Consider the following 12,318-nt stretch of genomic DNA (forward strand, 5'->3'; position numbering starts at 1 on the left):
GCCCTGGCCCAAAGAGTTTGAGCTGTGGGTCGTGTTTATGTTTGCAACACCAAATGCATCGGGCCATTTTAGATACAAATGAGGAATATTTTTTAAAGTAAATGTAAAGTGAAGCATGGGCACTATTGTTTGCAAACTTTTGATTTAAAAGGACAGCTTCATAGGATTAGTCTCAGTTCTTTCTCCATCAGTTTATTGTGAAATTAGGCACCAATTGCTTCTCATTTGCATATAAGATACTGCCTTGTTTTCTAACTACATTTCTAAGACAATAGGCAGTGATCTTTTAAGAGTTGCCTTGGCAGGGTGCAGTGTTCACACAAAGTGCCAAGACGGCCCATGAAACTGGATGCTCTGAAGTTGAAAACATACACTGGTAAAAAAAAAAAAAGTTGTCAAGTGATTTGAACTTGTTTCCAGACCTATCAAGCTTATTTCATGATATTTTCAGTCAGACTATCTCACTGCACTGGCAGATAATCTTGCTGGTTTCAATAAATTTCACTTCATGCCAATATGACTTCTTTCAAGAAATCCTCACAGAAAATCACAAGAAACAAGAAACTTTCTTCAAGACAATTTCACTTTTACCAAGTAAATGTCCTTAAACAAGTTACATTCTCCTGACAAAAAAAACAGTCAAATTTGTTGAAACCGGTAAAATTATCTGCAAGATGATTTCACGAAAACGTTTTTTAAAATAAGCTTGATAAATCTGGATACAAGATAAAATAACTTAACAAGTATGTCAGTTTGTGCAGTGGATGAGCCAATGCAAAGGCCGCTAACCTGTGCGGTAGAGCTGCAGGGCGGGCAGGATCTGTGTGGAGTGCAGCTGGACTCGGAGGGCAGGAACATCGAACCCTCCGCTGTCTGTCTTGGCATTCACACACTGCAGGAACACCGGCCTGGCTCGACGAATCAGGTTCAGCAGAGCGTCCTGAGGGGGCGGGGCACAGCGAGAGAGAGAAAGAGAGTGAATGAATGAAGACTTTGGCAATGCTCTCAGGAGGTGTTATGTATAGTATGATACTTACTGCCTGTAGTTTGACCGCTATGCATTGGGAGTGTCTGCGTACGGCTGCCATCCCGCCGCTGAAGGTCTTCCTGATGGTGCCGTTCCTCTGCAGGGAGCGCTGGCTGCCCCCCTCCAGCCCGCCCAGGCCCCGACACAGGGGCGGGACGGACACCCTGGGGGCGAACAGGGCCTTCACCGCCCCTCTGACAGAGACAGAGACAATAGAAAAGCTTCTCTGTGAACATGACTAAATGATGGCACGGACGTAGGTGACAGGGGCCTCATTACAGAAAAAAATCCTAAATTCTTGTCCTATCTTATCTTAAGTTTCAAAGATAGGAAAAATGACAGAAGCAAATCCTAAACTCATGGCTGTGTCCTATCTTATCTCAGACTTCCTGGCTTAACTGAAGTTAGGAAATCATAACTATTTTTGTAAATTCAAAATCTCAATAGGTAATTGTTTGTTTTTGTCTATCTACCTATGGTTAGAATGGGCGGCTCATCTTCAACAGCTGTTTCAACCAACATGAATATATCATTATACAGTAACACTTTACAATAAGGGTCACTAAGTTAAGGGTTAGTTAATGCTAACCCTTAATTAACAGTTAACTAATGTGTCTGGTAATCATTTACGAATGGTGTTCATGTTAACAGGTATTAATTTATACATTATTCAATAGTCATCTTTATAAACTATTAAATAATGTATAAATGAATACCTTAGTTAACATGAACACCATTAGTAAATTAGTTAACTGTTAATTATGGGTTAGTTAATGCTTATTAAGCATTAATTAACTCTTATTAAGAATGAACTAACCCTTAACTTAGTGACCCTTATTGTAAAGTGTTACCCATTATACAGTACATTGCAATGGTTATAATATTGGCGATAAAAAGAGAAGGGCCTTTCATTTTAGACATGATAAGACAGAGGCCTAAGGCATCTTGTAAATCCTAATCAATACGTTGCCCAGGAAGTTAAGGACATCATCCTGAGGTTTCATCAACCTCTCTATCATCACATTTCTGTGTTCCCTCTCTTCATCATTTAGACCCAGCAGAAGTAGTCTGGCTGCCATTGTTGTCTGTTATTTTTAATGTGGGACTGATTCAGTGCTATTCTAAAATAGGATTACTAAATTAGGATATTCTCAAGTTAGGACGCTTCATTCTTATCTTTAGATAAGATAGAATTTTTTTCCTAAACGCAGTTAGGAAACATGATCCTGTAATACCGAATATCCTAATTATGATCCAAAACTGAGATAAGATGGATTTTTCCGATCCAGATCACATTTCAGCATGACGATGCACTTTTCAGACCTGCGAGCGTGAGAGCGAGAGGAACGGTAGGAAAAAGCCAAAGAGCCGGGGGAACAGAGGAGATCATTGCTAAATCAATTGCGCAGAACTAAATACGTAGCCTCATAAATAAGCAAAAAGGACAAAGGGAAAAAAGGGACATGTATTCACTTTGATTTGATATACTTCACTATCCCCTAAAGGGAGAAATGAAGCAGTAGGGGTTAAGTATGTTGCTCAAGGATACTTCAGCAGCTATGACCTCACGGGGGGATCGAACCCCCGGCCCTCCAGTCGAGGGGGGCGGGCCTGACTAATCGCTGGGACGTGACTCCAGCTGAGGGCGGGCCTGACTAATCGCTGGGACTTGACTCCAGGGGGGCTTATGTTACGTGCTTAAAGACGTTTGCTATAAGACTTCAAATAAACACGCATCCGTCTTTTCGGCACCGAGGCGGACTGACTTACACGGTGGAGTTCTGGAGCAGACAGATGGCGTTGAGGGCGGACGGGTTGTTCTGGATCAGACTGAACCACCCGGTCAGGTCGTAGCGGACCGGGTCGCAGCCCATCAGGTGGTTCACCTCGCACTGCAGGGGCTGCTCACACTGACGCACTGGGGGGCACAGAGGGGGGGGGATACTGTATAAATACACACACAAATATTCACAGTGTCCCATTGCTGAATTAACACAGGTTCTAAAAAAGGGATGACACACTTTCTCCACACACACACACACACACACACACACACACACACACACACACACACACACACAGACACACATCACAGCTGAGGGTTTTTTACCAGTGTTGCTGTAATACTGGCAGACTCTCTCCAGGGCGTTGTTCTCACTGGAGGCTGGAGTCACCATCTCCTCATCCAGCACCCATAACAGGCCTCTGGGGTCTCCATCTGCTGCCCGCACCTGACACACACACACACACACACACACACACACACACATCATTGCCATATTCATTCATTTTATATTGTGCAGGAAATTGGATTGCTTTATGGCACAAAACAAGAAGAGGATGCTGTCTTTCTTATCTTTCAACTTTTTCTTTCTGTTTTTTCACTACTTCCCTTTTGATGTAGCTCATGAGTCGTATGTGCTTTATGTGCATGATGTATGTTAGCTCTGTACCTGTAGAGCTGGCTGGTCGATGGCAGACACCACCTCAGCTGGGCTGCTCTCTGGACACTCAAACTGCACTGGGACCTTCTCCTGTAACAGACAGACGGTGTGTTTCTCAGTGTTGGGCTTCTTACTTAAAATATAGTATATTTCATTAATTATTCATTTAAAAGGGATGGTTTTACTTTACTTATTACTCCCTAGCCGCAATCATTTGTTAACTGGGTACTTGTACACTACCAGTCAAAAGTTTGGACCCACCTGATTGAATATTCTATGTTTCTCATTCTCTTAAAGTCATTCTGATCTAAAGGCTTCTGCTTAAATGCTTGAAATGTGTTTCTTAGACAAATATAAATAGTGAAGTTGATCCTATGTATGAATTTCTTTCCAAAGCCTTTGCCTTTCCATCAAGGCAAAGGGCGGCTACTTTAAAGAATCTAAAATATAAGATAGTTTTGATTTGTTTCACACGTTTTTGGTCACTGCATAATTCCATTTGTGTTATTTCATCGTTTTGATGTCTTTAATATTATTCTAAAATGTTGAAAATAATATAAGTATAGAAAAATGCATGTGTCCACACTTCTGACTGGTAGTGTATATTCATTAACTGTTATATCATTTTTACGTTATAACCCCAAAATTGGCAATCGCATCCTGAATTATCTTCAGAAATTAAAATAACTCAATTGCCTTTCATGTGCTTCTATATGAAATTATCATAGAAACCAACAAGTATTGATCTCCAATGTTCTTGCCATCCTTCTATAATAATACAAATTTAGTAATCTATAGTAACACGCATTTTCCAACAGGTTTACCTGTGCATATCTCTCCAGGGTGTGTGTGAAGGTGTGTGTGTGGTAGTGCTCCAGCAGCCTCTCTTGTAGGTAGTTGTGGCAGAGCTCCGCCCAGCCGGCCGCTCGCTCCTCTCCGGTGTGCCTGGGGCTCCTGAAACCCGGCGTGTCCATGACCATCACTGAGGCTAAAGTCAGCTGCTGAGAGCTCAGAGCCCTGCAGGGAAAACACACACACACACATATATGCATGTATGTTACACAGGAATGTGTGTATGATGCATATGTATGTATCTGTATGTATGTATGCATTTGCCCACATTAACTGGCCAATGTACACATTGATCCTGCAGTTGGTAAATGCTCTAATTCTGTGGTTCTCAACGTGGGGTCCGGGGACCACCAGGGGTCCTTGAGGGGGTTCCAGGGGGTCCCCAGCAAAATGATGAGGTGTTAAATGTCTCTGTTACTTCATTTATAAGAAGTTAACACAATTAGAGAATGTAGAAAAATGACTGTTCTGATTACTGTTATCTCTCTACCTGCAATACAGATAGTCATGAAATTCTGGACAAAATCATATCTAACAGTAAAAATATTCTCAGATTTGGGTCAGAGACAAAATCGAATCAAATTGGGGGGTCCGTGGCCCTAATGTGGACTGAATTAGGGGTCCTTGATATGAAAAAGGTTGAGAACCACTGCTCTAATTGACTCTAAATAGATAGGCAAACATAGACCTTTACAGACACACAGAGATACATACATACAGTGTATGTGTGTGTGTGTGTGTGTGTGTGTGTGTGTGTGTGTACCTGTTGATGAGTGAGACTACAGCAGTGAACAGTTCTTCATACAGGCCGGCTGCCATCCCATCGACACACTGAATAGCAGTCAACCTGGGACCTGCAGACACAGAAAACCAGGGAGACAAAGGGTTAAATTGATTTTCTCATTATCTGTGTTTTGAGTGGACTGAATATGACACCAAGTGTGTGGGAAATTGTACACTCTTAGTAATGTGTGTAATGTATGTATTGTTGGAGCCCCTAGTCTAATGTATTTAATTTAGTACAGTATCATCTCTCCTCTCCGAAGGACTCCCTTAGTCTTGGGGCACACCTGAAAGTATTCCTGCTTTTCCCCTACTGGCAGCGCCCCTGGTGTGTGTGTGTGTGTGTGTGTGTGCGTGTGTGTGTGTGCTTCTCACCCTCCTCTGACTCGGCAGCCGAAAACCTCTCTCGGCTGCCTCCGGTGGCTCTCTGCAGCAGCTGTCTGAGGTGATGTTTGAAGACGGCGGTGTGCAGCTCCTCTCCCTCGCAGCCCAGCACACTGCTGGCCACCTGAGCGCTGTCGAAACTCACAAACTGCCTCCTACCCACTGCACACAGGGCACGGGGGAGGGGGGGGGATAGACAGAGGGATAGAAATGAAGAGAGTCCACAGAGAGAGGAGGGGAGAAACGGCGAGAGCGTTGGCTTGTTTAAAAGAAATCGGGATCTAAATGTCTTTCTAATACCAGTTCAAAACAGACTTGTTTTAGCATGATTTCTTTCTTTTTTTTACCATGCCATAATATCTTTCATTCATCACTGTGAAAATCTTGTGCTTGTTTGGGTTGATACTGAACTTTTTACACAACATTTTCACAACATGATATCATAGCACAGTGGAAATTCATGTTAAAATTCATACTAAAACAGCTTTTGAGACGGTTTTAACTGATATCAGAAAAAAAGGCATAGCACAGGTTTTTCACATTGGTGCAAGTTGTCATATCAACCTCTATTTGATGTTGACATCAGGGATAATATCAGGGATGATAGTGTCTGTGTATGTTGGGGGGGTGGGTGTGGTGGGGTGGGATGGGGACAGTTGATGATGATGAATCAAGCGTTACCTTTACAGGCCCCGGCAACTCCCAAATGGTAAATACCAGCCAGAACATGCCATATCGCCTTCTGCTCGCCGGCTGAGAAGCCCAGCGTTTCCATGGCAGCGAGCAGCTTGGTGAAGGCGACGGACGCACGCTGCTTTTCCTCAACCTAATGATAGAAAGGACGGAGGGACATGTCTGTTCTGTCTTCGAAAAATCAGCCGCTTAATGGGTGGGAGGACGGCTGAGTCACATCTCATCTCCCGTGGCCTGAAAACTTGTGTGCTCTACAGGATGTCTCCTCTCCACTCCCTCTACTTCCTCCTCTATAAAATCTCATTCTATTTATTTTCCCAGCACAAACCTTGGTGGCAGGAACAATGCCAAAGGAGTTGGCTTCAGGGAGCTGGTGCAGCTGCAGTTCTGTCCTGTCAATGAAGATGATTAGAAAGAGGAAAAAAAACTCAGAACATATATATAACCATCACAACAGCAGCAAATCTTTTCATCTGTCGATAAACAGAAGTTTCTTACACAAGGTTTCCCCTGGATGTATCACTTTAATGTCACATTTGTCCTCATATATGTGTGTGTGTGTGTGTTGAGAATACCTCATCTCTGTGCTGAGTCCCGCCAACATCTGAGAGAAGACCAGGAAGTTACTCTCTCCTTCAGTTCTCTGACACACTCTCCATTTGTCCAACATCATAGTCTGATGGAAAAAAGAGAGATGAGGGTGAGAAGGTGGAAGAAATGGAAGTCTGACACTATTAGCCCACATCTGTTTGTGTGTTGTGTACCTGTAGGTGTCCAGCAGCAGCCAGTCCAGCGTGGTTAAAGTCCAGCGACAACACCATGGCAAACCGAGATGAAGCGTCACTGCGCTGGGAGCTCACACACCCGAAAGACCGCAGGATAGTGAACACAGCCTGCACTCGCTCCACTAGAAAACACACAACACATACATTAAATGCCAATAGTGCGCTGCAATGCAAGGATACGAATCAATACACCCTCCAGATCCGGCTGCTGTACTCACCGCTGATGCTCTCTCCGGCCGTCCCGGCCTGTTTCAGGAGCGTGTGCGCGAAGGCTTGGCACGCTGTGGTTTTGCCTGTCCCGCTGCGGCCCACCGCGCAAACGCTGTGGTCTCTCCTGGTGCCGACCAAGGACACGTACACCCGTTTGACCAGGGCAGCCAGAGCGGGAGGGGCATCCCACACCGACTCCCCTCGCCGGGACTTCGGTGTCTGGCAGAGAATGGATCAGAGGGGAAGAGAAGGGGAGGATTGAAAATGGTCCACTGATCAATTACCTCTTGGATTAGTATGAACTGGTGTGTGCCATTGCTGTATGCAGACTTGTGTCTTGAGTAGGGATGTGCCCTATTAATCTGTGGTTGCAGCAAATGAATAATGAACAAATCAGAAAAAGACAGTTCAGTTAGCACTTTTGAAACTCAATTTTTCATAACTTGATCAATCAACCTTGCTGTGGGGGTGCGATGGGGGCCAGAAGTTGACCAAGTTGGGTCCTGCGTGCGTAAGGGGCAGGCTGGCTTTAGCTCGACCGGTCAGAGTGTGCAGCACCCCGCATTCGTTCACACTCTGGAGGTCGCTCAGATCCTCACACAGGTCCAGCTCTGAGGGGTTACACTGTGGAGAGAGAGAGAGAGAGACAGAGGGGGAATTGAGGAGAAGGTATCATTCCAGAGATAACAGGGAAATAGAAAAATTCAGAGGGACAGAGAAGTGAGTAGCTACCTTCTCGATCTCGTACTCGGTAACGTCCCGCAGCGACCCGTCTGTCAGTCGGACCCTCACTCGGCCCTGCGGGAGCTCGGGCGTCCCTTCATCCGGCTTCAGCTGAGTGGCTGAAATGAGCGCATACCCACCAATCAGAGGACAATTATGAATCACTCTCACTGGTAGGGCGCCTTCAGGGAAATATCATGCACACTGAGCCACAAAGACAGCAAGTAGTACGCCTATAATCTGACTATAGCATATCCTGTCTGCTGCTGTCGCATTACAGTTGGAATGGGTTTAGAGGGTTTTTACATCATAAGAGATTAAGCTGATATTCATCTGCAAATCGTCCGCTGCACAACTCTGCGCATGCATGTACAATATATGCATATGTCTGCGTGTGTTCATGTCTGTGTTTGTGTGTGTGTCTGGCTAAGCGAGCTCTTTGTACGCATAATGCTCTGATCCCCCATGTAAGACAGCAAGGTCAGGGTTAGGGGCTGCGTGGGCATATGAAGGTCTAATGGGATTAGTGCAGTACAGTAACTAGCTAGATAGATGGATGTGTGGATGCTGGCGGACTGGCTGGCTGGATGAGATGGCGAGATGGAGGGATATGGAGAGGATCAGAGCAGATATAGGTCAGCAGCACAGAGAGAGAAACAGTGACTGTACTGTAACTAATATGAGCGGGCCAGTGGGCTACTAGAGATTTTGTCTGGATTAACAGGGAACTCGGATTGGAGCGGGACGCTGTTATAGTAAAGAATGCTAATGCCAATGTAACCGTACACCTAAGAGATGTGGCACTAGCTTGGTCCTAAAATTACAGTCATCTAAAAAGGGTTAGGTTTAGGGTTAGGTCTTTAAAATGATTGGGCAGTTTGATGGGTTAGGGTTAAGGTTAGGGTTAGGTAAGTGAAATGTTATCCAATGACCCTCCCTGCTTTATCCAACGACTGGGCAGTTGAAAGCGGGCCAGCGGCAGTGCATGGGCCATCCAGTGTCACCGAACATTCCTGTCTTTGTAAAACTCAGAATGTACATCCCATCAAAATTAGGACAGAATGTCCCTTCCACTAGAGTAGGATGAAACCTTGAGGTAAACAGTTGAATCGAGGCATGAGAAATTGCCATTAGACTAGAAAACTAGCTCAATTTAGGCAAGACGCCATGTTGAAATTCTAGCTGTATCAACTGATCCTACATTTCAGGACACATCCGGAGTAGTGTACCACAGGATTAGCAGGTGTTCCGGCCTTTCAAACACTAGACGATGGCCAAGGATGCCAGTATAGATTCTGAACTCTCTTGGTTGGGTTTAGGCAAGGAGCTCGTATGGTTGAGGTTAGGGTAAGACGATGGTCAAGGCTGTCGATACAAGATGTAAAGTCCCTGAGTTGGGTTAAGGAAGTCAAGTGGGTGGTTGGGTTCAGACATGGGAATCCAGTGGTTGGGTTTAGAAGTGTCGTCTGGGTTAGGGTTAGGGTTAGGGTTAGGGTTATGCCCCAAAAGGACTGTTAGATTGACGATTGAAGTGAACGTGTTGCGGGGTGCTGTGCAAAGAGTTCTGATTGTGTGTGTATGATCGTGAAAGAGTTCCTTCTTAGCGGTGTGCCAAGGTAAGGGTGTGTACTCATATCTCACCAAGCGTAAAACCATCCTTGTGGACATACCACACAGTTCCAGCTTCATACCATACATCCCGCACCTGACAGAGAAACAAACAGAGCAGGAAAAATGTTGTAAGTCAACTTTTTTTTTTTCTGCATGTGTGTGTACATGCATGAAGAATATGTACATAATATGAAAGGTGAACGCAACACGCCTACCTCTCTCCTCTCCTGCTCTGTTACAGTGGCGTCTGCTTGCCTTCCCTCCGGCTCCTGTCTCTCCTCTTTTTTCTCCACCTCCTTCAGCTCTATCTTCCCTTTCTTCTGCTCCACCGGCGGCGTCTTCTTGCTCTCTGACACTTTCTCTTCCTGTGACCTCATTTCCTGCGTCTGCTTCTCCGGCGGCTCCGGGGTCACGTCCCGTCTGGTTTCCTGTTTGTTATTAAGGTCAGGAGTGACTGTGCCCGTCTGAGGCGGCGTCTTGCTGTCCGACCGGGCGGAATGGCGGCCCCGCTCGCTGTTGACCAGCTGCTCGGCCCGGAGGGACATCTCCGCCTCGAGGATTGGAGGAGTCTGGTCTGGGAGGAGGAACTGCTGCACCAGGTTGTCACTCAGTTTGCTGGGCTGGAGGGAAGAAAATACAAATACACATACAAGGATGGGGGGTGATTTCATGTAAGAATGTTGGCCTTTTACCTTGATTCGATTCAACTCAACTCAACCAAACTGAACCAAACCAGAGACAACAACTCACCACTCTCTCCTCTTTGGCCTCTGGTTCTTTCATCTTGGTCTCCTTCTCTGAATCTCGGACCAGCTGCTTGAGGAACCCGCCTGGTACAGCGGACAGCGGCGGGGGAGGGACAGGCGTGGCCACCGGCGTCTTCTCCTCCTTTATCTGTGGTTCGGCGGAGGGATGAGAGGAGGTGGAAGGGTGCCGCGCAGGGGATGAGACAGAAACATCACGTCATTGTTGGCTCTGCTTGGCCTATGCTGTATTTTTAGCATTTCTTATTTCATTGATTGAGATAGGCCTACATACGGATAAGGTGGTGTGAAAATTTTTATAGTCAATTCAAAGTTACACTTGTGCATACATGCAAGGTTTTGAAAAAAAAACAGTCCATCTGCACACATTCGCAGTGCATTAAAAACAAAAGAAGAGCAATAGCACATGGCTTCATAAGCAGATAGACACACAGACACACACACTTGACTCATATAACTCATGTAAAAATGTATTCTCCATAATCTGCATATTGGCTAGTGCTCAGTGATGCAGCGGTGATGATGAGTGCCAAGCAGGAATGAGAAGTGCGGAGAAGAGCGGTGGCCAGAGGCCTGACATTTAGCTAATAGATAACACCTGCTGGCACAATGGGGAAAATGATAAAGGTTAGTAGGACAGCTCTCCCCCTTCCTCTGTGTCTCTGTCTGTCAAACTATGCAGTGATGAGAAACTTTAAGAAAGTGTCCTAATTTCTCAGCAACTACCTTAGTTATACATAGGTTTTACACTCTTGGTCATATGGAGGGCTAAGATCGACCTAACATGGATGGAACATAGACCAAACTAGATCTAGATTTAGACTAAAATATTGGTTTGGTATGGGGCTGATATCGGTCTTCATTAAAAATCGGATTCAGCCAGCCATTGCCAACATGATGGAGGTTCCTCCCTGCCTCCCTCAAACCCTATTTCTAATGCAACATTTTTATCATATTCCACACAAGTATGCATGAATATGCTTTTATTATTATATTGATTTCCGATGGCTAACCACCAAAATGATTCCAGCAGTCTTTGCAGTTTGTAAAAACCTCCAAAGAAAACCTGCCTCACCCTGTGTTGAGGAACTGCTGACTCAGCGGAAGGAATTTCATTAATATAGGGTTCAGTGGAGAGTTTTGGTGTCCCATGGTTTTCTAAATGCTGTTTCAGAGGCTGAAACGGTGAATACTTGCCATTTTTGTGATTGTTTTGATCATGAAATTGGTCAAATTTAAAGTTATTGAGTATCGGCACAAAATGTCAGCTATCGTCACGAATATTAGTGTCAGTATTGGCCTTCAAAAACCCATAACAGTCACTCAAAGAGTACAGTAAACATGCACAATGACTAATACATGAATCATAGCAGCCAGAGTTCACATGACATGACGACTCAGCATTAGAATAGAGGGTCCACTCAACACATAGCGATGAACATCAGGTCTTAGTACACAACACACATGCACTCAGATTAGACATTACAGTAGATACTGGATTATGCAGCATGCCACATCTCTGCACCTCCCTTCTGCTCCCACAGTTTTAAGCGTGAAGACAATGCCATGGTGTCTGTTGCGTGGGGGAGGGAAGGGTTCAGGGGTGAGGGAGGGGTCAGACGGATGCCAACCAGATGTGATGTCAGAGTGAGGCGGGGGTGGGGTGTGCGCGGAAACACAACACTGACACTGTGCACCTGACGATGGAGAGAGAGAGTAAGAGGGAAGAGAGAGAGGCAGTGATAGAGAGCGAGAGAGAGAGAGAGAGAGAGAGGGAAAGCTTGTAGTCAAATGTGAGGCTTTGTCATGTTTTCAACGACCGTGAATTTGACAAAATGATGCTACAGATGAAGGGAGAAGAGTACTGTAATCACACACACACACACACACACACACACACACATTGTCATCTTTATTTTGGCATGTCTGCTGTCTTTTTTCATTACTGAGATATTTTGTAGCCACTTTGTGTCTAGAAGCTGTCATTATTTTTCCAAGAAAGGGCCTCCTGTCCAGTTTTAGGGTGCACTACCAAACATATG

At 45.1% G+C, this 12,318-nt stretch overlaps 1 protein-coding gene across 1 annotated transcript; it reads right to left on the bottom strand.

Moving 5' to 3' along the window:
• Positions 1-784: 784 nt before the first annotated feature.
• On the bottom strand, positions 785-11,844 carry LOC139666165 (unconventional myosin-XVIIIb-like). Its single transcript, XM_071545290.1, has 19 exons — positions 11,800-11,844; positions 10,263-10,406; positions 9,728-10,132; positions 9,543-9,606; positions 7,911-8,020; positions 7,635-7,802; positions 7,187-7,397; positions 6,948-7,090; positions 6,759-6,859; positions 6,512-6,575; positions 6,172-6,316; positions 5,482-5,652; positions 5,087-5,177; positions 4,296-4,488; positions 3,481-3,561; positions 3,138-3,258; positions 2,798-2,945; positions 1,038-1,221; positions 785-940 (listed from the first exon to the last, which is right to left on the bottom strand). The coding sequence occupies exons 1-19, from the start codon at positions 11,842-11,844 to the stop codon at positions 785-787; spliced, it is 2,745 nt and encodes a 914-aa protein (XP_071401391.1).
• Positions 11,845-12,318: the final 474 nt, after the last annotated feature.

Source organism: Centroberyx affinis, unplaced genomic scaffold (genome assembly GCF_046629955.1).
Source record: "Centroberyx affinis isolate AG114_WGS23_722 - 3 ecotype Tasmania unplaced genomic scaffold, CSIRO-AGI_Caff_v1 ptg004843l_1, whole genome shotgun sequence".
Classification (NCBI taxonomy): domain Eukaryota; kingdom Metazoa; phylum Chordata; class Actinopteri; order Beryciformes; family Berycidae; genus Centroberyx; species Centroberyx affinis.

Bases quoted from the DNA above. Each gene is read 5' to 3' on its own strand.
- LOC139666165 (XM_071545290.1), bottom strand. From the start codon at position 11,844: ATGGCATTGTCTTCACGCTTAAAACTGTGGGAGCAGAAGGGAGGT. The intron at 10,407-11,799 runs GCAGAGATGTGG...GCCGAACCACAG, and splicing joins TGTGGGAGCAGAAGGGAGGT to ATAAAGGAGGAGAAGACGCC. The intron at 7,091-7,186 runs GTGAGTACAGCA...TGTGTTTTCTAG, and splicing joins GGCCGGAGAGAGCATCAGCG to TGGAGCGAGTGCAGGCTGTG.